Source organism: Phoca vitulina, unplaced genomic scaffold (genome assembly GCF_004348235.1).
Source record: "Phoca vitulina isolate PV1807 unplaced genomic scaffold, GSC_HSeal_1.0 scaffold65, whole genome shotgun sequence".
NCBI classification, from domain to species: domain Eukaryota; kingdom Metazoa; phylum Chordata; class Mammalia; order Carnivora; family Phocidae; genus Phoca; species Phoca vitulina.
In genome coordinates, this window is record NW_022589768.1 from 7124858 (window position 1) to 7149612 (window position 24755).

Consider the following 24755-nt stretch of genomic DNA (forward strand, 5'->3'; position numbering starts at 1 on the left):
AAGGCCCTGCGGGGATGTGAGACCAGTTTCCCAAGGATCACGGGATCTCACATCACTGAGGCCCCTGCCATAGAAGCACACTCTGGCGTCACACAGAGCCAGATGGCAGACTTGGCCCCACCTACCTCGAGCTTAAAACTCTGTCCGAAGACCCCACTCCTCAGTTTGCAGGTTTTGTCCTTGGGACCCCAAGAAAGATTCTGCTGGGACAGGAGGTGGGGGGAAAGGAAAGATGCATTATTTTCTGGCTGAATTTTCTAGTGGAATTCAGTGTGCATTAGGTCACAGGTGCAAATGCCATAGCTCTGGTTTCAAGGCATCCCGAGTTCTGGGAGGGAGGCGGAAATATGCACAGCCACCTCTGAGCCATGGGAGGCTCCGATCAATGCTGTGATCAACACTGGCCCGCACACTCTGAACATACAAGGGCAGAGAGGTTCGTAGGAGAACTTGGGGAGGCTTGTTAAGGAGGTAGGATGTCCAGGGCTTTAGAAGCCAGGCAGGATTTTGACAGGCAGAGGCTCAAGGAGCAAAAATGCAGAGATGGTAAGGGTGGGGCAAGGTGAGGTGTGAGTGATCTGGAGACCCGATGTAGGGGACCAGGGCAGTCTGGTGGCCCAGGAGGCCGGAAGGAAGCTTAGGCCAGATCCTGGGAAGTGCTAGATGCTGGGCAGGCAGTGGGGATGTATGGAAGGTTTTAAAGCAGGAGATCATGGGAGAGAGCCAGAAATTCAGCCATCTTTTGACAAAATGTCAGCCCCGCTGTGCCTTCCACCCCTTGCTGTCTTTTCCTTTTTATTCTTTAATGAGGAGTTGGACCAGCCTTTCCCGCAGTGCAGCAGCCTTGTCCTTTCTCCCCATGCCTGGACGAGGGAGGTCTTGGCCTTTGGCCCCACCGCACTCCCAGGCCAGAGCAGCCAAGGGTTGAGGTGGTGGCCAGGGCTGTTCTCTAGTCTGTCCCACACAGAATCCATTTCTCCAGAGCCACGGAGCAGAAAGTTCAACCTGGCACCTTCCGTCGGGAGCAGACAGGTCTCTGGAGCCCCGTGGCCACCTCCCTCAGCGTCTCTCTGCTCACCCTTTTCTCCCGCAATGCTTCTCCCACAGCCTTGCTCTCCTCCCGCCTTCTTCCTCGTCCTGACAGCGGAGCCCCATCCTCCCATCCCTCCCTCCACTGGATCCCTCTGATCTCTAGTGGCCTAGGAGGTGGCCTCTGAGGTCAGCCAGACCCAAGTCTGCCCCTGGTCTCCTCACTGTGTAACTTCAGGCCTTTGCGTGTCTGGCTTTTCACCCACAAAGATGAATTGAGAGGCCTTCCCTGGAGGTCAGGAGTGCTCTGGAGCCTGTGCCCGAAGGCACTCTGGAGTGCCCTTCCTTCCTTCCTTCCTTCCTTCCTTCCTTCCTTCCTTCCTTCCTTCCTTCCTCCCTCCCTCCCTCCCTCCCTCCCTCCCTCTCCCTGTCCAGGTTGGCTTTTTGCCCTCCGGGAGCCAGTGGGCAGCTCCAGGTGGCACAGGGCTCCTTGCTGGGCATCTCAGGATGCTGCTGGCCTTTTAAATTGCCTCCCTGCCTCCCTTACAGGATAACAAGGGCATAAATCAGGAGCTGTCAGCGTTCATTTCCATCCTTGGGCGGACAGCGTCCTGCCCTAGCAAGGCTCCAGATCTGTCTGTGGAGGACCTGGCTCCCTGAGGCAGGGAGGATGGCAGGCTGGGGTTGAGAGGGTCAGTTTAGGCCAGAACTACCTGAGGAAGAGCCAGGGTGTGCTGTGGTTCCCATATGTGTCTGTCCCCCTGGCCCACATCAGTCCTGGGTCGGAAACCGTAAGCTTTCAGACAGGTGGGGACTAGAATCTTCTCCCCAGAATGCCGGGTGGCCAGGATGAGACTTAGGCTTGCCAGGGGCTGTCTCTGCCAGAAATAAAAGAGGCAGGATCTTCTACCAGTAGCTTCAGGCAGAGAAACCCCAATAAGAACAACTGTCCCTTTTCTCCTTCTCCTTCTAGGGGCTGGGAGGGGGCCAGAAGCAACGCTAGCTCTAATAGAGCCAGCGAAGGTAACTTCACTTGGGAGTGGTCCCACAGAACCTCAGGATTTGGGCCAGAGAGCTCCCTACCTCAGCCAGACGCCAGCTAGCATGGGCGTCCCAGCCGGGAGGAGTTTCTGAAATCCCCAGTTTCACCCTGCCCATTTCACAGATAAGGAAAATGAGACCTGGGTGGTCCCAGACTTGGTTACAGGGTCTTATTCCTGAAGCAGCTAGCAAAGGATCTCGAGTGTGCAGGACTGGAGCCCACCAAACATGAATGTGAACAAGTGAAAGCTGGCTCTCCCTAACCAACAGGAGCCTCTCCCTCGAAAGGTCCTGCCACGTGCTTATGTCACGGTGACAGTCTGCCATTTTCCTCGGCTGGGCTGGCAGACCACGAGCTGCGTGAGACCAGAGACCAAGTCTGGCTTCTCCACAGTCTTGCCCAGCCCACTGCTTGCCCTTGGGAGAGTCTCTGGGATGCTCCGGGTTCTTCATTTTCATTCTCACTGGGTCCGTTAGAGGTGAGGGATGCTGGAAGTAAGGGGTATTCCCATCCTGCTGTACTTCAGCCTGGCAGTCAGCTGGAGAGAGACAGGAGGCCTTTCTGCCCACTGGCCCCCAGCACAGAGTCAGCAAATTGGTCATCCTTAGGAAAGGTCAGCTGAATCAGCCCCCTGCAAGAAACGTGCTTGGTATTTTTAGAAGCTTTTCAAGCCTGCAGCTCCTGACCTCAGCAGGAGGCACTCAGAGCCTCTGCCTGTCCAGCCCCAGCCCAGGCCAGTCCAGCTCCAGCCCAGCCCAGCCCAGACTAGCCCAGCCCAGCCCAGACTAGCCTAGCCCCAGTCCAGCCCCAGCCCAGCCCAAGACCAGCTTCAGCCCAGCCCCAGCCCAGCCCCAGCCCAGCTTCAGCCCAGCCCCAGTCTAGCCCCAGCCCAGCCCCAGCCCAGCCCCAGCCCAGCTTCAGCCCAGCCCCAGCCCAGTCCCAGCCCAGCCCCAACCCAGTCCCAGCCCTAGCTCAGCTTCAGCCCAGCCCCAGCCCAGCCCCAGCCCACCTTCAGCCCAGTCCCAGCCCAATCCAGCCCAGCCCAGTCCCAGCTCAGCCCAGTCCCAGCCCAGCCCCAGCGCAGCCCCAGCCCTAGCTCAGCTCCAGCCCAGCCCCAGCCCTAGCTCAGCCCCAGCCTAGTCCCAGCCCTAGACCAGCCCAGCCCAGTCCAGCCCAGCCCTAGCTCAGCCCCAGCCCAGTCCAGCCCAGCCCAGTTGCTATAATCACCCACTAAGGCCAGGTGGGTAAATCATGACTCTTTAGACTGTATAATATGAGCTTGAAATCCTGTCCATGTCACCGCCCCAAATCTACCACGTGACCCTGAGAAAGTCACATTATTCCCATCTGTATAATGGAGAGGTCATCATATTTATTTGCAAATCCATTTTGGAGAAGAGGCAGGATGAATAAGAATCCAATAAACACCAAAAATTGCTGTACTCTGCTGAATTCTGGGAGATTATTGTAAGGCCCGAGTGAGTTTGTGTCAGAGAATTTTGTGTTCCTTGGAGAGAGATGTTTGGAGAGATGATGTCATAAAAACCTGTCATAAAATGCTGTTGTGCTAAAAAGGTAGCTTTACTTTTGGAGACAGAGGCACGGGTTCAGGGGGGCCCAGCAGGGTTTGGGGCATGAGGTTCTGGGAGCTCCAGCCAGAATCTTGATGGGTTGTTTGTTGTGCCTGGAAGAATAGATACCTTAGAATAGAAGCCTCTGGCTCTGCTCCTAACTAGCTGTGTGGCCTTGGGGACATAATGGTCATCTTGGGCCCAATTTTTCTACCTATGAAATGGCAGGGATGGGGGATGAGGGGTTTGGATGGTATGCGTGCTTCTTAAAGTGGTAGGTTTCCATGAAGGGTTTTATGTCAAAACTCCAGGGGGCTTTGAGGGCAGGGGGACAATAAATACAGTATGGATCTTCCAAGAGCATCCACCGTATGCCACGGAGACACTTTAAAACATTAGTTCACACCAGAACAGACATGGACATATCATGCAGTAGAATGACACGCTCGCATGCATGTTAAAAATAAAACGTGAGACTTCAAAGAACTTTTATGCCTACTTCAGCTCTTCTCCCACCTCCCCCGTCCCCTCCCCACTCTGGGGGATGGGGTTCCTTCTCCTCTGTGCTTGGTGGTTCCGGTTGGAGAAGTCTGAGGAACGCTGGGCTGGTGGCTCTCCAGGTTTATTCAAGTGTTAGCATGCTATAATTGTCAAGTGTGCTATATTATTATTATTATTATTATTATTATTATTATTATTATTATTTTGGGGGTGTGTGTGGGGAGAGGTGGGGCTCATGATAAATGGACCTTATGGAAAGACAATTTAATACCTTCTTTCTTCTTCCTAAAGTCCCAGGACTGGAAAGTTCCACTGGACTCTGAAGTTGAAGGGCGAGCGAACTGGTTCCCTTGGCCAGCAGGGGGCGAAGGGAGAGAAAAGTGGGAGTCAGGAAGTGGGGTTGATATTTAAAATGTTCTATTCTGTAATCTTCGTGTCAGAGGAACAGATTACAGGCGTGGCTTCCAACTCAATCAGGCACAAGGGAATGAAGGTGGCCCCCCAACCCTCCCTCCTTATTAAGCCGCTGCACCTGCCCCCACCCCCCTGCACATTCCGAGTGCCTGCCCACCTGCCACCTGGCTCCCCCACGCTCACCTGCACAGCCCGGCCCCCTGGGGGCTCCTGCCACAGGTGGCCGGTCCACTCCTGCCCACCCCTCCAAGCCACATCTCTCTGTCACTGCCACAGCCTCCCCCAGGCTTTGAGCACACACTTGTTCACCTCGTGTAAGATCAAAAATAAACTCTCTCTGGAACCTGTTCAAAGGCTAATGTGCATCCTCTCTTAATTATTGATTTGTTTATTACAGACACTCGGGTAAGACACTCAATGCGGCCGCTGTGCCAATGGCCTACCTCTAGGACTCCTACCCTTCACCGGGAGAAGGCTGGGCCAGCGATCTTGTCCTGGGCAGGGCACAGTTGGCTGTTAGGTGAAACCCACCCACGGGGCAGGTTGTAGACTCATCATGCCCCCCACCCCCAGAAAGCCCGGACTAGCCCAGTGATCACAACCGGAGCCTTCCCCCTCTCCTTTTCTTCCCCATTCCAAAGAGAAACCCCTGGCAGAGGGCTGTTGGGGTGCAGTAGGGCAGGGTTGTCCCCCTCTCCTGCCGAGGTGGCGGCCTCCATTCTCCTTCCTGCCTCACTGCGGGGCACTTTCACCCCAGAAGTGGTTCTGTGCAGTGGGTGTGGGGCTTGGCCTTGAACACCTGCCTCGTACCGCATACCAGCTGGGTGACCTTGGACAAGCGATGTGACCTCTCTGGTTCTGTTTCTTCCTCTGTCACAACAGCACTTTTGTAAGGATTCAGTGAAATTGTACATATAAGGAGTGTAGAAAAATGATCCACATGGAAGTCAATACGTGGGGGTTGCATTTATCATTACCGTTCTTGTCATCATCATTCTGCTCCTCTTCATCCCTGGAACTCCAGGATCCTAGGAGATGGCCTGCTGTGGCCCTTACAGTATGTGGGTGCAGCCTCTGGAAGGCCCTTGCTACCTGTAAGCACTGTGGGGACCCCGAGCTCCCAGCATGGCCATTAACTCTGCAAGAAAGGGGACAGATCCTGCGGACGGCCTGCCCAGCCCTGGGCGGGGGGGGAAGAGGGGGTGGCACGGAGCTTGTCATTGGAAGCACAGCCCCCAGGGCACACTGGGAGAGGGTCACAGCCATCCATCCACAGGGCTGGGCTCCTGGGGTTCCCTTTCTTGGAGTCCTGAGGATAGTTCTAGAATTTGACATGAGGAAGAGGGCATCCGAGTGTCCCTGCCTTTTGAGGGTCATTTGACTTCTACCAATTGGAGGAACCCATAGTCTGTCTCCAGGCTAGGTCTCTGGGACCCCTCCCCACACCATGCCCTCACCCCAGAGCTCTGGGGCTCTGGCTTGGGCTCTGGCCAGGGCTCAACAGGGCTAGTTTGTACCTCCCACCCACCACCTTCATTCCCTGTCCCCCCCATCCCAGATCTCCCTGGGCTGGGCTTTTGTTCCCTCGGTTCCCAGGGAGTGCAGCTGGTGCTGTGGGCTGGGGAGGGGGTGGAGGACGGCAGAAAGCCTGTGGGAAGGAGCTGTCTCTTCATTCCAAAGGCGAGCATGGCTCCTCATGTCCCCTCCCCCCGACATAATGCTTCCCCAATTCCCACACTGGTGTCTCAGCAAATAAGACTTTTTTTTTTTTTTTTTTTGTGGTTTTCCACTTGCTCTTGATACCTACTTAAATGTGTGTGCGTGCGTGGTTCCCAGTAATCATTAGCACCAGAGGGAACCGAGCTGATTTGGTCATTTCTTGCTTTGGTCCCAGGTATGTTGACAGTCTCTTCCTCTCTGAGCCTGAGGACTTCAGGGCATCACCTCTCTAGCCTTCTGAGCTCCTGGGGATCTGTGCTGCTTTAAGAATTAGAAACCAGGATGGTTTCCAGCAAGCAGGGAATGCAGAATTTGTGAGTACCCTAATATGGGGGCTGAGCCATCTGGTAAAGGGTGGGGCCCCTAAAGAAGAATATAGAGAAAATGAAGGGACATGATACAGCTACTATAGGCCAAACCCCCCGGCCAGGTGCATCATGCACATTCAGTCCCAAAACTACATTCATTGCAAGGGAAATGTCCATGAGCAATACCCAAGAGCACATTTTTCAGGTGAGGAGGATGAGGCTCAGCAAGGTGACAGGATATGCCCAGGTGTCCAGCTAGTAGGGTGCTGGAGCTGAGATCTGAGCCAGATTTGCCTGAAACCAACACTCTCGCTTTAGCTGCCCCTCTGAGGAAAGAATGTAATGAGAGGTGTGGACAGAAACCGTTGCTTCGGCATTGCCTTCACTCTGAGACCATCTGGTGGTTGATAATTGCAGGCAGGTAAGGTGTGCACTGCTGATGGAATGTGCAAAGGTCCTGGTGTCCACTGCCTGGTAAGCAGGAGCCGGTGGCTGTCATCTGTGCCGTGTTCAGCATCCACAAGGTGATTTTTACATATAACATCTTCTTTGACCCTTGCGACTCCTGGTCCCCCATGTGGCACAGGAGGAAGTGGGAGATCAGAGAAGTCAAGCAGCATGCCCAAGGTGACACAGCCCAAGAGGTTTTTGACACTCAATGAACAAATTAGTTCAGAGCTGAATTTGAAAGCCGGTGTCTGAGCCAGGGCGGGCAAGGGTGTGATGCAGTCCGCTTTGCTGAGAAGCAGGTGGAGGAAGAGCGCTGTGGGAGATGGTCAAGGCAGAGCAGGAGCCGGGGAGCTGAACAGGTGGCCAGACTGGCTGAGAAGGACTGTAGGATGTAGTCGGGGCCCCAGGAGGTGAGGAGCAGGGTTTGGCTTTCTACAGGAGAGAGGCCACAGTAATGGGGCTGCTGGGCCCCCAACTCGGTGTGAAAAGCTTGTGCGAGCCCAGGTGGCCTGGCATTGCCTTGGAATCTGCTGTTCCCAAACTTCTCCTGACTTTGGAGCTGAAATTCGGAACTACTAAAATCTTTCTGATCGCGAAGCCCCTCGATAATTGCCCTGCCAGGGGTAAGTTGATAGCAGCGAGTGTAACTCTGGGGTGTGGAGGAGGTAATCAGCTCAGGGCACCCCACTTCTGCCCCAGACTTCTCTTAGGGACACACATGGGGTTTCAGGCAGCAAAAGGGTACATTAAATCACCTCCAAAATGTGTGATATCCACTCTTGTGTTGACACGGAGGTAGGCCCTGGGGAGAACAGAGTGAACAGCATGGGTATAGGTCCTGGCCCTCTTAAGTGCTTTATAGACTGACAGCGAACCCTTATTTCCCTTATTTACCATGTGTCGAATGGTTTCAAAGTGCAGGGGTTTGCTTAACAGATATACATATATATGTATAACAAACATATATATACATATATATAGCATCTGTTATGTTCTCAGTACTGTTAAAGGGGCTGGCAAATCAGGACATAAAACCAACAAGGTAAAGACCTTGTACGTTCCTCAAGAAACGTACATTTTATTTTATTTTTTATTTATTTATTTATTTTTTAAATTTATTTATTTGAGACAGAGAGAATGAGAGAGAGCGAGCACATGAGAGGGGGGAGGGTCAGAGGGAGAAGCAGGCTCCCCGCCGAGCAGGGAGCCCGATGCGGGACTCGATCCAGGGACTCCAGGATCATGACCTGAGCCGAAGGCAGTCACTTAACCAACTGAGCCACCCAGGCGCCCAAGAAACGTACATTTTAAAAGCTGGTCAGGCGAAGAACATCCCTTTGGGAGTCAGAAAGTCACCTAGATGGCTCTGCCCCACCTTGTCAATTTCGGTTCCCTCTGGCTGCCCTCTGGTCAGTAAATGGGTGAATGGCTGGGTATTGTACAGAGTGCAGTGTGTGTAAGTTCCTGTGGGAAGCCCATCCTGGAAGGGGCAAGACCGATGTGTCTATGGTGGAGGGTGGGTGTGAGGGTGTAGTCCTCCCAGGCCACCCACGCTCAAAGACTCTTCCGGTGCCTTCTGGGGGCTCACCCCTCTGGCTCCCCAGAAGCCCGGTGATTCCTACCACCTAGATTTTATTCCTTGAATCCAGCCAAGTGCCCTCGACCCTGCTCTCTGCAGAAGCTAGGCAGGACCAGGGACGGTGTGGCACTGAGTTCCAGCCTGGCCCAACTGCTCACAGTTGGTGGTGGTGAGTCAGCAGGGCTTACCCTGTGGGCAGACGGAGGTAGCTGCCTCCACCCCCCAAAGGAGCAACAAGCTGGCAAGGGAACCAGGGAGGGCCCATGGGGTCACTTCTCAGCGCCCAGCGTCTTGATCCCCAAGGCACTCAGGCCTGGGACCGTCCCTGGCTGCTGGCGACTCTGGGGTCTAGAAGTGCAGCTGAGAACATCCGTGGGTGAGCCCCAACACCTCAGCCCCATGCAGTAATTTGCTAGGGGGTGCTGCTTCCTGTGCGTAGGGGATGAGTTTTAGGGTGACAGTGTGTTTGGCTGTTGCTGGATAACTGGTCCCGGGGCCTCCCAGGCGAAGCAGGAAAGCCTTCTGGGTAACTAAAAAGTGGAATAATGGAGTTAACACACACATACAAGGCTGTGTGTCAGGCACTGTCCAAGGTGCCTCCCTGTGTTATCTCACAACCATCTGGTGAATTAGACCCCGTTGAACCCCTATTTTGCAGATGGGGAAACTGAGGCACAGACTTAAGTGCCTTGCCCCAGTTCAAACGCTATTGGGTGGCAAATTCATGTCCATGGGTCTATTACGTGAAACCATATTGAGTCCCCTTAGAGCTGCCTACTGTCTTGTACCCAAGATCACAGCACCTGCAGCCTGCATGATTTGGAGCCATACTTTACAGGGGCCATTGACAATCCTGAATGCATTACCAATGACCATAGTGGGAAAGGATCAGAAAACTGGGCTTTGGAAGCATAGGGAGGGAACTGAGGATACTTCGCTCAGAGAAGAGATGAGAGGTGGGCAGCCTCCTGACTGGCTTGTAGAAAAGAGACTAGACTTTTCCCTGGGGTTCTAGGTAGTAGCACTAGGTACCAAGGATGGATGCTTCAGGGAGATTGGTTTCATTATTTCCAACGGAAGGCTATCCAAGGAATAAAGCTGTTTGCAGACAGATTGGGAAGCCTTGGGTGGAATGAACCTCCTGTCCCAGGAGGTGTTCAAGCAGGGATAGACTGGGCACTTGGGGATGACACTGAGGGGATTTGTGCATCAAATGGGGTTGCAGGTCTTTGGGCTTGAGAGTCCTTTCCAGCCCAGAGATTCTGTGAATCTATTATCCAGGATAAGACATCACTGGTGAGGACCCCCAACCCCCCCCCAACACTCCCACCAGGGCAGCACAGGAGAATCTAGGTATCCCTCTGAAAATCTGTAATGGACAGGAGTGAGAGGCAAGGAGTTCTGTCCCCCTGGCAGGTAGCTTCAACCTCCTGGCAGGTGCATGCCTAAGATCTTGGGACTTGAGTCAGGATCCTGAGCTGGGACCTCCTGTCCTTAGATTTTCCTGCTTCCTTTGACCCCTTGGTCTTGACTGTCCCTCTTCATAGGTGGGCTTTCCCTCTCCATGTATGGTCACAACTCCCTCCTTGGCTCCTGGTCTTCTGGATAACTGTTCCCAGCCTCCAGCCATGCCTTTCCCCCCCTCACATCTCGAGTTCGGGCCACCCATGAAACAGGCTTCTTTCTCTCACTCAAGTCCAAGTCTGCCAGCTCCAATAGCTCTTTGCAACGGCAGATTCTTTGGGGCACAGTCTTCCCTTTGTCTCCTCTTGTGCTCCCCCGGTCATCTTCAACACCACAGTTCCTTCTGCAGCTCAGAGTTTGGGCAGGAGATCTCATTTCTGCTCAGACTAGAACATCGGGCAGCACAACTCCTGGATTTAGGCTGACATCATAGCAGTTTGCCATGGTGGGTGAATCCCAAGTGCCTGGGGTCTGGCCTGCACCCCTGTAACATGGCCACTCCTTAGGAGTGTGGGTTCATTGGAAAAGCTGATGTGGCTGGTTTAGAAAGGCAGACGTATGACCAGCCGGCCGGCAGAGGTCTGGAGTGGGGGCAGGCGCTGGGAGGATGGCTCCTGGGTCAGCTGCTTATGTTTGTATGCTCCTGAGTCTCCACTCCCTTCCTCCTTTCCTAGATGGCAAGGAATTCTGGCTTTGGGGATATCTTATAAACAGTCAAGGAGAAATCTCAGGTGCTCACTTAGCTGGAACATGCCTTTGGGATGAGACGTGTTCAGTGTCTCTGGGTGTCGGGAAGGTTGGACCACTGTGCTCTGGGAGGCAGCCTCCACTCCAGCCTGTCTGATGGGGGACCACACCCAAATCTTGGGTTCCTACCTTCTCTAAAGGCAGAAGGTAGGAACCGTCTGTACCAGAAGGCAGCTGCTCAGCTGTAAAGGGTTTCTAAAGCTTTGCTTTCTGTTCAAAACACTTTGCCCACTCCTGCCTCTGATTGATGAGCAAGGGCTGTATTGCTAAGTTCCTTCATTTCTAAGACTGCCCTTGGCAGCAAGACATGGGAGGGATTACCCACGTTGGCAGGATGCTGGGCTGGGTCCTGATCTCTCTAAGACCCCGTGATGGCCGCAGACTGAGAATCATTAAGTGTCAGACATTATTCCTTGTCAATCAGGACATGCTTACCAAGGAGACAAGATACCCCAAATGTTCTGGACCCCTATTAACCAAGAGGACGGTGTGTACAATGGACACCAACTCCTGCTTCCTCGGCCAAATCTGGCCTATCTCTGGGGTTAAGAAGTATTGAAGCAAGAGTGTAATTTTCTGGGCGGGGTGAGCCCCTTTTTGAGCTTGTAGTGAAACTTCTCGAGTCTGTTTTTAACAAGGTGCCTGCACCTGACGTACCCGCTTTCCCCCTGCGTCCCCCCCCCCCCCCCTCGCTCCGAATAATATTCTGAGAATCCACACAACAGGTCCCTCTTCTTTTCTAAGTCTCTCCAGCCCAGGTCCAGATAGAATCGGAGAATGTTCAAGCTGGAAGGGACTTTGGGAGTCATCTTAGTCCTTCTCAAACTGCAGTGTGCTTATGAATCACCCTGGGAGCTTGTTAAAACAGATATTCTGGTTTAGTAGGTCTGGGGTGGGGCCTGGGAGGCTGCAGATGAACAAGTCTCCAGGTGATGTGGATGCTGCTGGTCGGAGGGCCTCACTTCGGAGAATGAGATCCAACCTCCTCATCCCGCAGAGATGAGAGCTGAGGCCCAGAAGCTTCCGTGATTGGCCTCTGGTCAGAACTAGAACTCTGTTCTCTCCACTCCTAGTCTAGGATCTGCTTTGAAAAGGGCCTCCCTCCTTTTAAGCTGCCACTTCCTGCTCAGGCCCAGAGCTCCAGCATAAACGTAACATCCCATCTTAATCCCATTTTACTGTTAGGATGAAAGGCTTCTTGTCCCATCAGGCCCCCCCCCCCCCTTGCTTCACTGTGTGCATTTTTATCATCTCCAAAGGGGTTTTTAAAGTTGTTGTTTTTTTTGTTGTTGTTGTTGTTCTGACTTACAGACACCTCCCCTTCTCGGCTGGAAATGTTAAAAATCATGTCTCTCTCTCCCCGCAAAAGTGGGCTGGGCATCGTTTGGATACAACTATTTTCGTTCCAGGCTGGAGAAATGCTGGGCCCAATCCATTTGGCATTCCCTGCTTTTTGGAATCTCCCCTGGAGTGGTCTGAGAAAAGTTCTCTGTCTCTGCTGCCACTTGCCACCTCCTGGGTCAGGCCAACCTTTGACTCTGCCTCAGTCTCCCGGGCTCTCAAATAGGGATTCCCTGGCCACTCTCAGAGGGGCGCTTTAAGGGCAGGGAGGCTCCCAGTGGACGGAGGGTATCAGGGCTTGGCCTGGGGCCAGTAAGAACTGGTTTGCCAGAGTAGGGAGGTCTCCACTCTCTGTCCCCTCCTGCTGGTGGGAGGGCAAAATGCCAGTCTGGCGACCAGGCCATAATGGCAACAAGGGGGTAAAAGTCTCCCCGAGGCCCAGGGAAGGCAGAGAACGTAAGGGGAAGTCGCGAAAACTGCCTTTTATAGACATGTTCCTTCCTTTCTCTCTCTCTTTTTCTTCTTCCAAGTTTACTCACAGCGACAGTGCCACTTGCAGGCGCCTGGTCTGTCTGTGGTTGCGCCTGGGGTGGGCGGGTGGCACCCGCATACCCCTTCCCCCATCTTGCCTGCAAGTTGCATGACCTGCATCGGAATCCATGGGGGGGCGGGGGAGAAGCCTTTCAGATGCTGGATGCAGTTGAATTCAGCGCATTCGCTTCCTCGCCTGCCCTCATCCAAGCTCGGGGAGGAGAGCCCTGCTTTCTTCTGCGTGTGAATGCCGTAGTGTGTCTGCTTGCTCCGAATTCCCTAACCCTTTCTTTCCCTTTCCGACAGCGAAGGCTCTGGTTTTCTGAGCAAACAGCTCACACTTGGCATTTTGACGTTTTATTTAAAAAAAAAAAAAAAAAAAGAAAGAAACCCCAAACCCTAGCGAGGCAAAAAGCCGGGACCCTTCTCTTCTCCCGACGGGATCTGAGCTTGCGTCGAAGGCTGCACCTGCTTTGCGCCCCTACCAGGAAGGGGTGCTTGTGTGGGAGGGGAGGAGGGAGGTTCTGCGCCCCCGAATCCGGAGAAAGCAGCCCGCCCGCCCCCTCACCGGGCAGCCACAGCAGCGCACCCGAGAGCCGAGCCCGAGAAGCCGGCCTCTGACGGTGCTGGCCTGCTTGCCAAAAAATGCCCCTTGCATCTCAATTTCCCGGCCGTTTCTCTTTCGCACGCACCGCTCGCCCGGGGCCACCCCGGCGCCCCAGCGCAGCCCCTTCGGCGCTGGCCCTTTCCTTCCCCGCTCCCTGCCTGCCCTAGGCTGAACGCAAAGCCCACCGCCAAGAAGGCGCAGGGGGCACGGGGGCACCAACCCGGCCGTGCCCCGCAGTCCCCTCCCAGCCGAGCCCAGCTCCCGGACTCTCGATTACGGAAATGAGTGTCATTTAGACGGAGGACCGCGCGTCCGCGGCCCCCGTCCCTGGCTCCGGGTGCCTCTCTGCGGTTCCCGTGCGCTCCCGCACCCCCCGTCGCCGTCTTCGAGCTTGTGCCCCCCACCCAGGCTCGGGAGCACTCCCCGGTCACCTCGGCCGCGTCCATTTCACTTCCTCTCGCGGTCCGGATTGCAGCAAAACACCGGGCAGCGCGAGGGCCAAAAAGTGGAAAGGAGAGCGCCTTTCGGCGTCGCGCAGCCAGCTCGCCAACTCCCCCTCCCCAGCCCAGACCCCCCTCAATCCCAACTGCAACTTTTTCCCTTCCGTCTCGGTTTCCCCTTGGCTGCGGCGAGCGGGCGCCGGGCCGCGAGGCGTGGAGCGGGCGGGCGGCCGCGCGGCTGCGGGTGGCGGTGCGGGCGAGAGCCGCGAGCCGGAGGGTGGGTGGGTGGGTGGGTGGGGAGGGAGGAGGGGAGAGGACGGGCGGGGAGAGAGTGGGGTGTGGGGAAGGGGAGGGGGAGAGGGAGGGAGGGGGAGATTCCGCTCTCCTGCCGCTCCCAGCCGGGGCGGGGGGCGGGGGGAGGAGGCCGCGAGGAGGGAGGGGAGGAGGGAGGGGGAGAGAGGGAGGGAGCCGAGGAAGACGCTCCGAGAACCCGTGCGTTTCGTAAGGCTCTGAGCACTTGTACATTTCTGCAGGCGCGCGGCGAGCCATTCGCGGCGGCTGCTGCAGCTCCGACTGCATCTTCCTCCTCCTCCTTCCCCCGGGCTCCGGGTGTGTGTATGTGTGAGTGAGTGTGTGTGTGTGTGTTTTGCAGGTGTGTCCGTTTTAATTCTGCCCAGTAGGTGGGACTTGGTGACTTTAGCACCATATTTTCCTTTCCTTTTTTTTTTTTTCTTTTTCTTTTTTGCCTCCCCACCGTCTGTTGCAACCCTGCAAAGTCTCGGAGTCGGAGAGCGCGGCTCGCTTCCCGAGCCCCCGGACCCGGCGAGCCGGCGAGCGCCGAGCCGGCCACCATGCCAGGCAGACCGCGCCACTAGGCGCTCCCCGCGGCTCCCACCCGGCGGCGGCGGCGGCGGCGGCGGCGGCGGCGGCCGCGATGGTTTCAGACGCTGAAGGATTTTGCATCTGATCGCACGGCGTTTCAAAGGCAGAGGCCCCCCCTCCCCCTTCCCCCCTCCCTCGCCGTCTTTGTTTCCTTCCCCCCCAGCTCTCCCCACTCCCCCCACCCCACCCCCCTCTCCTCTCCTCCTCCTCTTTTTTAGAAGCCGCGATCGGAGATGGATGTCTCTCTTTGCCCAGCCAAGTGTAGTTTCTGGCGGATTTTCTTGCTGGGAAGCGTCTGGCTGGACTATGTGGGCTCCGTGCTGGCTTGCCCTGCAAATTGTGTCTGCAGCAAGACTGAGATCAATTGCCGGCGGCCGGACGATGGGAACCTCTTCCCCCTCCTGGAAGGGCAGGATTCAGGGAACAGCAATGGGAACGCCAGCGTCAACATCACGGACATCTCAAGGAATATCACTTCTATGTAAGTCGGGCGGCCGCTCCCCAGCCCGCCTCCCCTCTCGCGCCGCGTCTCGCTCTCGCCCGCCCGCGGCCGGGAGCCGGCCCTCCGCCCGCCCCAGCTCGCCGCTGCCCGCCGCCCGCCGCCCGCCGGGCGCGCGTCAGGCTCGCTGTGGCTCGGGAGATGCTCTCGGGCTGCGTAGACCAGGTGCTCCGGCCCTAGCAGGCGGGAGCCGGAGCCGCGTGGGTGCCTCTCCCCGCGGGGGACCCCAGCCGGCCCGGGGCGCGGGGGCCCAGCTCCCGCCCCCGCCCCCACCCGCCGGGGCTCGGCGCGAGGGTGCGAGCCGGGTTCTTTGCCCCCCACTAAATAGCAACAGTTTGGCCACGCTCAAGTGGAATAAAGTAGACGAGGTTCGATCCCCGGCAGCGGCGACGGCAGTGACAGCGGTGGCGCTTAGCCGGGAGGGAAGGTGACAGGGACTGCTCGCGATCCAGCCGAGATCGTTAACTATTTCCTTTTGGAAGCAGCAAAACACGCTGACAAGTAAACAAGTTGGGAGCTGGCTGCTCGCGGGGAGACTTTGGACATGTCGAGGCCGTCATGGACGCCTACCTCTTCCCTTTCTCTCTCGCCCGCCCTCTCCAACCCCATTTTGGGCATTTCCGAGACACCCCCCCGCCTTTCCCACCCTCATCTGCATCTGGGCGCCTACAGATCCCGTCCTTGTGAGCTTTGATAACTGCGCCGGGAATTCCGAGTCAGGATGGAGAAGGGGGCGCGGGGGGCGGGGGTGGTGGGCTGGCATGGTTTGAGGATGGGGGTTATAGGATCTTGCAGATCCGTTTTTGTTTTTTTGTTTTTTTTTTTTGGACATTCCAACTCTGACTGGCGTTTGCTGGGTTCTGCCCCGTCTGAGTGAGACCTGTGGTGGCCTGCATTCCCTTCCTTCCCTTGGGTACGGATGGGGGATAGAACCATGGCTCAGGAGAAAGAAGAGCTGAGGGTCCAGGGAGGCTGCCCATCTTTCCTTCCACTGACCTCAGGGGGCCAGGTGACCTCCCCCCCCATTCTGACATCCAGATAAGGGTGTGAACGGTGCTGGGGTTGTTATCCACCTGCCAAGGTCCACACCCCTTGGGGACCCTCAAAGTGGGTAGGAAGCCAAGAGAGGGGTTTGCAATGAAGTCCTGGCTGGGGTCTGAGGAAGGCATTTGGGCGGCCGCAAGCTCTGCTGAATCTGCCATTGGCGCTGCTCTCCCAGGCGGCAGCCCTCCCTTTGCCTCAGCAGTGGGGCGGCCAGGCCGGGAGGAATTGCAGTTCTGCTCTCGAAAGCCCGCCAGCCCTGTTGGCTTCGTGGAGAGAGCGCTCGCATTCTTGCAGCTGACAGTTTGAGGAAGTGTGCAGCCCAGGAGATGTCTCTGACTCCTGGCCCTGGAGACAGGCTTGACCCATATCTGGGCCCTGCCATTCACCTCCTCACTGCCTGCAGTCGGTGGGCCTGAGAGGAGGAGATGAACAGCCAAGGGGGGAGCCAGAGGCTGGCAGGGGTAGACTGGATGGGCCCAACTCTGCCTCTCCGGGCCCTGCAGGCCACAGCATTCCAGCGCCCCTGAGGATGGTGGGAGGAGGGTCCTGAGTGTGATCCTCAGGGAAACTCTGGATTGGAAGTGCACCATTGGGCTGTGTGTGTTCGTGTGTGTGTGTGTGTGTGTGTGGGGGGGGTGGCGTGGGGAGGGGAGGGAGCTTAGCAGTGGGTCCAGGGGCTCAGGAGCTGGACCTGGGGATATCCAGGGGGATTGGTGGGCTAAAGGTTTGAGAGAAGGTCCCTGGTGTGGGTCTCTGGGAGCCGGTGAGCCTCGGTCAGCCTGTTCTCTGCTCCAAGGATGTGTGTATCTGCAGGAAGCCATTGGGAGGCAGGGATGGCCACAATCACGTAGGCTCTCTGTAGCCAGGCAGTGGTGTCTCTCCTCTGAAGATGATGCTTGGGGAAGCAGTTTGATCAGGGAGAGTTGGGTTGCTCTTTCCGGGCAAAGCGTCCAAGATAGAGGGGCTGGGAAGGTGGGTGACGGGAGGGGATGGTGTGGTCTCTTGTCCCCTTTGCCATGGGAGGACCCCAGTGAGACAAATGGGGGGACAGTGGGCAGGGAGTGGATTGGGAGACTGTGTGTCCCCATCCCTGTCTCAGGACTCAGGCTCTTGGCAAGCAGGCAGGACTCCTTTCCTTACATCTACCCCAACACCTAAGAGCCAGGGAACTGGATTCCCACAGGAGCTGCGTGGATTGGCAGGTGGGGGAGGAGGGTCAGAGGTCATGGGTCTGGTGACCCTTCCTCACCCCATCTTCTCCCCAGTGCCCTGTTAGATCTATGGCTGGTATTGACTGAGCTCCGGGAAGGGCCCAGCCTTCTAGCCTAGAGGTGGAGGACTGTGGAGAGAGGGAGGAGAATCATGCTCATCCTGGGAAGCAGATGTCTCCCATTCCTCTTTTTACTCAAGGGAATGGAGGCTCAGGGTGGCAAAGTAACTTTTCTCGGGGCACATAGCCCCAGTGGTGAGCTAGACTTAGGTCTCAGTCTGTCCAACACCAAGGCCCAGGCCCCCATTCTGCGGGATGCCTGTGGAAGCAGGCTGGGAGGAGGGCCTGGAGAGCAGGCAGAAGGAGGAGGGCAGGGAGGAGGCCTGACTTTAGCATGACCTGGGAAGGGGACTTGAGCTGAAGCCCAGACTTTGCAGGAGGAAAGAGTGTTCCTCAGATTTCTGATGCTATCAGAGATAGGGAGTTCAGTGGTCCCCTGGCCTTCCATCAGCCTAAAGCTCTTGCTGGTGTGTGCCTAAGGGTACGGCGTGGGCAGACTCTCGGGGAGAGGCTGGGGTGAAGCTGCATTTCCATCAGGCCTCGCTAAGGGAACTGGGGGGGCGGGCTGCAGGGGGCTGGCCTCCACAGACACACCCTCTTGTTTGTGGAGTTGTAGAGCCCTGAGGTCCCTCCCTGGGTGCTTAACCGATCACACCTGACTTTTAAGATGGACAAGAGATTCCCTGTGGTCTTTCAGAGTCGTGTGTGGAGTGGCTCTTGGGTCCCCGTCGGGGGCTGGCTGAGGGCGCCTATGATCAGGGAGGTGGCTGCCCCACCAGTGTCAGGAGGGAATCCGCTGCAAGGCATCAGAGCAGAAGTGTGGGTCTCCCCTCCTCCCCTCCCAAAGGGCTCTCCTTCTGGGCCTCTTTCTGTTCAGGAGACCAGCTCCTTTGCCACTGGAGCTCGTGGCCCATGGTAACCTTACCTAGAAGGCTTCGCGCACTGCCGCGCCCGACCAGGCTCTGTCGTCACAAAGGTGGAGGCTGGGAGTTGGATCCTCTGTCTAGGTCAAGCCTGCCTGAGGCTGGGTCACAATGGTGCATCCTTTGACTGTCAGAAGATTGAGGGGGAGGAGATGGTTCATGGGACTCTGTTCCTGGGGCTGGCTACCTGGATTTCGAAGACCGCTGAGCTCTTTGCTGGGACTCTGAGCCTCCGACTGGGTCTCTGCAGGAGCCACCACAGGATCCCTGGTGTTTGCAACTCTCTGGTCCCTTTATGTCCCCAGTCTTCCCTGCAGGCCCTCGCCTGGCCGGGTGAAGGATCATTTGGGCTTTGGCTGCTGTATTGGTTCCTTGATTCTCAGCCTGTCTAAGGATGAAGGGGAGCGCCACCTTGACAATTACCCATAGGAGCTGGGATGCAGGCAAGGGTGTGAGCCAGGCCCCAAGGGCAGCATGGAGCTCAGCCAGGCACTGAGCCTAGGCCTGAGGGAAGTAGGCTGAGATGGAGGCCTTTGTGGGGAGATTTGGAAGGGGGAGTGGTTGCAGCTCTGGGGAATGAGGCACTTCCAGGATGAAGGCTGGGGACCCGGGGCTCTGGAGGCCCTGGGATTTTGCCTGGAGGCCCTGGGATTTTGCCTGGAGGCCTGGTCCTCCCTGGCTCCAGAGTCCTCAACCCCCACAAGCCCAGGTCAGTCTTCCCAGGCACACTCTGGGGCCCAGAGCGTCATCTCTGCAGCTCCAGGGACCTGAGTGCAAGGCAGCTTTGGGTAAAAGCAGCCCACCCTGGCCCTCGCTTTGAGAGTGCTTGGGTACTGGTCCCTGGAGGGCTGGTCCTGGAGTCTGGGATGCGGCTCAGCGTCCTGCAAGGGGCCATCCAGCCTCCTGCCTGACTGAAGAGGAGCATGCTTCCGTGAAGAAGGTGGTGGGGGGAGTGTCTGATGCCCGCTCCCTTGGGATGCTCTCTGTCCTTGCCCTGCCTGTCCCTGCATGCTGCCTCCTCTTCTCTGACTGTAAGGGTGGACTAGGTCCTTAGCCCAGCTGGCTCTTGGGCGGGAGTGTGGGTGGGCTGTGACCTTCCCTCGGGATGACCTTTGCCAGGATTGTGGCATCTCTCCTGCCACTGGACCCCATTAAGTGGCTTATACTGGGATCACAGACACTGTCTCTGGCCTCGCTTTGGGCCTCCCGTTGACCACAGGGTGGGTAGGAATAGAGAAAGGGATGAGACACATGGGTCCCTCCCCTGGCTCTGCCCCTAACCCGTTGTGAGCCGTAGGAGGGGACTGTAGCCTTTCTGAGCCTGTAAATTCAACTATGAATTGAGGCCGTGGGGCAGTGTCCCTTCCAGCTGGGACCGATGCCATCCCAGGGCGCAGGGAGCACCCCACGGAGGCTCTGTGAGGTCCCAGGAAGAGGACAGGAGTGCTCCCTTCCCTCCCTGGCCAGTGGCCACTGGCCGTTTTTCCCTTCGCTTCTTCCCTTCCCACCTCTACCGAACTCTGGGTCACCCAGAAAGTGCCACGCAGTTTGGAGTCAAATGTCACACTTAGGAAGCACTGGGGCCTGCAGCCTCTCAGAGGCTGGACACCCAGCTTCCTGTGGCTCTCCGTTCTCCACCCTGCGCTCAAGGCAGGGAGTAGACGTCCCTCTGCAAAGCCTCCATGCCTTGCTCCAGCAGGGGCCTCCGCCAGATGGGGGAGGAACACCCTAGAACTTCCATTTCAAGTTATTCTTGTCTAGAAAAGGGAATATTTAGCATATGGAAGGAAGATATACAAGCATATAACTTAATAAATAGAGAGGAGTGTTCAGGGCTTACAAGATAAAATTTTTATTGCTCAAGCATGCATCATCGTAAAGACTAGTGCCCACTGTTGTTGTGATTGGAAGGGCCTGAGTTTGGGAGGGAGATGGGTTGATGGTAGGAGGGGTGACCCTGAAGCCTGGGCTCCCCATCTTGGCTCTGCTTCGGGGGTGGGGGGTGGACTGATGGGGGGGCGGGGGGGCAGGGGAAATGAGAGGAGGGATTAGGCTGAGTGGTGGGTGGAGGGGAATCTCAGCACCGGACCAGGATTCCTAAGGCCCCTGAGCCCCCTAGGACCAGGCTAGTTCTCAAAGGACTATACCCCTCTGGTTCTGCTTTTTGTTTCTGTCTAGCAATTCTTTACCTCCTGAGCACCCCAGCATTTCCTTCATGCTCTCCAGTTTACAGAGGTTGGGTTTATTTTTGCCACAACTACTTGAAGTGTATAGGCAGGGATGATTAGTCCCATTTTACTGATTAACAAAATGAAGGAAAGGGTTGAGTTGTGTGTCTCCCAAAAGGAAAGCTCTAGAAGAGTCTTGTGGCTTATGTGGTTCCATTGACTATTCTCTCTGGCCGTGGTCCTGCAGCTAGACACACTATGGCGTCATTTTCATCCAGCAAGTTCTCTTTCTCCCAAGGGGCAGTGTTATGGGAATGGTCCATCTGGGAGGGATTGGAGGATGGCTGAGAGTCCTGGCAGCTGGGTCTAAGCGTGGCCTGAGTGGAGGCCACACTTGCTCCCCAGTCATCTGGGGAGCTCTTGCTCCTCTTGCTCCGGGCCACACTTGCTCACCTGTCATCCATCCCTGAAGCCTAGTTGCCTCCACCTTGGGAAACACATTGCCTCTCCAAAGATGAGGACTCCAGTGAAGCCCAGACAGAAGCTCAGTGCCCTGTGGAGCCCTGGGAAGCCCCATGAGGATCCTCCATTTTCTGCCTTCACCCCGTGTGCAAAGCTCACCAGAACTCAGGGCTGGGAGGGACTGCTGCGGGTGACCCCTCCCTCATGCTCCGCATAAGGGGCCCATGAGAGGCCCAGACCAGAGCAGCGACTGGCCTGGGGCCCGAGGGTTTCTGGAAGGCCGCTCTTCCCAGGTGGTGGTGTAGGCGTCACCCTCTTCTGCTCCGCCCTGGAGCCCGTCCTGGGCACTCTGTCAAAGCCAGAGCCTTGCCCACGACTCTGTCTCCCTCTGGGGCGATGTTTCCAAATCTGGGGTCCCCAGAGGCAGCAACTATGCGAGGCTGGCAGCCCCAGGGCTCCTTGCAGCCTGTAGCCCACGCCAATTCGAGATTCACTCACAGTGCGGCTTTCTGCTCTGCTCTCTTTACCAGCAGGCCTGGGGAGGCTGTGGGCTCAGCTGGCTTGCGAGCCCAGCCTCTCTCTCCAGCCTCACCTCTGCCTCCCAGCCCCCCATCTGTTTTGTTCCATCAGCAGGGTCCCCCGTCTGGGTGATGGGAGATTTCAGGCAGGATGTGTTCCTTAGAATCCTCAAGTGTGGAGAGGACCATAGAAACTGGGTTTCTCCAGCGGATCCTCTGGGCCTAGCCTCTCCCTAGCTTTGGACAAACCCCTTACCTCTTCTGGGCCTCAGTTTCCTTCTCTCTAAGCTGGGCATAATAACAACTACTTTTTAGCAGCACTCTGAGGGTCGGTGCCCTCTATCATGCCCAGCAAAGAGAAAACTGTCAGTATATGATCGCTAACAACAGCTAGCTTTTATTGAGCACTTCCTATGTTCTAGACAACTGTTCCAAGCACCTGAGAGGTAACACTTCGTTATGGCCTCACACCAACCCTATCAGAGAAGTGCATTCATTCATTCATTAATGTGAACCCCATTTTACAAGACGGGGTGTGAGTCCAGATACAGAACGTGACTTCCTGAATTTCACGCAGAGCGATCTGACATTTAATATTAAGCTATATTGCCTGGACTCTTTTGCTGTCTTCGTAGGCATGCTCATATGTACCGGTAGACACGTGCACGCACACAGTCATTCATGAACATGCGACCATCATAATCAATTAATAAAAAAAAAAAAGGGTAGATGTGAAGGTCTAGAAGGGTCCTTTATGTTGTAACAGTCCGGTTCTGTGGGTGAACATTGCCCTGGCTGGGGTTGGAGGGGAGGGCAGACGAGACGGTGGGAGTGGTGCTGGCCTCGCAGTCTGGCCGGCCTGGTCATAGACAGGCCTCTCACCATCGGGGTGGCTTTGGGGCTCTCCTCCTGACCTGTTCCCGACAGCAGCCTCCCCCGGGGCCGTGTCTCAGCCACGCCCTCTTCCCAGGCCTCCTTGACCACCCCGTGGTGTCTTGGCCTTGGTCAGGTCAGCCACCCCAGGAGAGCAGGTACCAGCTGAGACTGGCGGGGATTCAGGAAGCTGGTGGCTGGGTCCCCAGCAGCTCCACTCTGGGCTGAGGCGCGGTTGGCAGGACCGTGTCCCTGACTGCCCATGGCTCTTGAGAGCTTGGATCAGAGAGTGGAGGGCTGGGTGGCTTCTCCCAGGGAGAGCTTTGGGGTTTCAAGACGGCTGGTGGGTACAGAACAGCAGGAAGGTGTCTGGAGGGCCAAGCAGTGAGAGCTAGAAGCTGGTGTTCAGAGAATCTTCCCTGACTTCTAATTCTTCCTCTTCTCTTGCCTCCTCCTCAGATGAACAGGCTTTCTTCTCCTCCACCCTTCCTTTTGCCTCAGCTCTGCCCCATTGCTCATGGGAGCTCCGTCTGCCTCGCAGGGATGAGCTGTGAGCCTGGGGGATGGCCACAGCTGTCCCCATGGAGAGAGCGGGAGTAGCCACCCAAGGGCTGAGACTGTGGGGTGGGCATTGGTGGAAACACCCCATTTTTGCTGCTGCTTGGCTGGCTAGCTCACCGCATCATAGGACCCCTCTGGTCTCAGTTTTCCCTTCTGGGAGTTGGGTCACGTCTGGGAGTTGGCGCCTGGGTCCCTGTCTGATCAGTGAGTGTGGTGACATGTTCGATGGGCTATCTAAACATTAGGGTGCCATGTTGATGTTTCCGTTTCTAGACATCTGGGAGTGTTTTTGAGTTAGGAAGCAGATCAAGACTTTGAACCATAAATCATCTGATCTGGAAAGGGGCTCAGATATAATTGGGGTCCAACCTAGTTTTGCCAAGGAAGGACGTGGGGCTCAAGAGAGGGGGATGGGCTTGACTCAATCACCCACTGCGTCCTGGCACGGAGCCCTGCCTCCCCAGCTGGTGTGACTTCCTTTCCCCACCCTCTGCGAGCAAGCGGCTGCTGTGGGGCTGAGGGATTTGGGCTCTTTCAGAGGCGGCGGACGGAACCTTGAGTCTCCTGCAAAGATAGCGAGAGTGAAGGGAGCAATCTTCGACTCGCAGTCCCAGTCCGTCTGCCTCCCACAGTGAACTGGGCTGTGTGTGTGCATCTGGGGGTATCTTTGCGCACGCACAAGTGCATCTCTTCTGTGTGCTGGGCACATCACGTCTGAGGTCTTGGTAAACAAGCCCTAAAGCCTTTGGCTTCCTGCCTGCCAAGTTCGTCTGCATATAGACCCCCCATGGCCACCAGAGGGCAGTGCTGCGCATGAGACGGTTGGAGGCTGGTGTTTGCCTTGGCGAGCAGGCGCTGAGGATGGGGCGCGAGCCTGGTGGGATGTGCCCTAGCAGACCTGGCTCTCAGAGCTGCTCCTGAGCCAGGGATGAGCAGGGGGGTCAGCTGTCCCCCAGGCGGGGCCTCTCTCTGCAGAGCTGGTCCTGCCTTTATCATATCTGCGGCCCAGCCATGGTCGTCTCCCGGACCTGAGCTTCCCAGGAGGTGGCTGGGAGAGGGCGCTGGGTGGACAGGAGTGAGTCAGCAGCATCGGGGATCAGCATATCTGTACGGGGGGAAATGGAGATGAATGAATGGGACATAGCCCCTGCCCAGGAAGATCAGTCCTGATGTGGACACAGAGAAGTTGATAGGTTATGCTGTGGGGTTAGTGTCACGTGAGTAATTGAGCTTTATGAACTCCCTCCGGCCATTTGATATACTGGCCCAAGTGTGGGGGCATCTCTCACTTCTCCCTCATGGGAGCTTGGGAATCTCTTAGATACCAGGTAGCTGCTCAGTCAATACCAGGTCCTGATATTTGCCAGAGGGGGGAGCGTGGTGCTGTCTCTTAAGCTCTCCCGACCCTGTCTGTCCGTCAGAGATAGCCATCTGAATTGGTGGGTATGAGAGTGCCTTGCAAATTAGGGTCATGGGCCCTGCCTGGACCAGCTAGTTTGGACTCTTTCCTTTCTGTGAATACTTTGGCTCTTTTATGTCTGTTCCTGTATTTGAGCAGGTACTGTCTTGTTCCACATGCTAGTTGGTCCATAAATGAGCCCCGTCCTGCTAACATGGTTGTCAACTTTGGAGATGGGGTCTTCTGCTTTTGTGGTGGGTGTTGAGCTCATGGAGTCAGGTCCTGTGACTCTGTCCCCAGGGCCATCCCATGGCTGCCAGACCCAGGGTTGCAGGCGGGACCCCCTCTGTTGTGGTCAGTTTCTTCCTTCCTTCCTTCCTTCCTTCCTTCCTTCCTTCCTTCCTTCCTTCCTT

General features: G+C 56.3%; 1 protein-coding gene across 6 annotated transcripts in view; it reads left to right on the forward strand.

Annotated features, from left to right (window-relative positions):
- Nucleotides 1–14221: 14221 nt before the first annotated feature.
- NTRK3 (neurotrophic receptor tyrosine kinase 3) overlaps nucleotides 14222–24755 on the forward strand; it is a 379660-nt gene continuing 369126 nt past the window's right edge. For all 6 annotated transcript variants that reach the window (XR_004297851.1, XM_032391894.1, XM_032391890.1 and 3 more), the window contains exons 1-2: nucleotides 14222–14235; nucleotides 14844–15106. Coding sequence is in view for 5 of the 6 variants with exons in the window: in XM_032391894.1 (XP_032247785.1) it covers nucleotides 14859–15106 (248 nt within the window). In the remaining variant the exon portion in view is untranslated. The remainder of the gene's footprint in view (nucleotides 14236–14843; nucleotides 15107–24755) is intronic.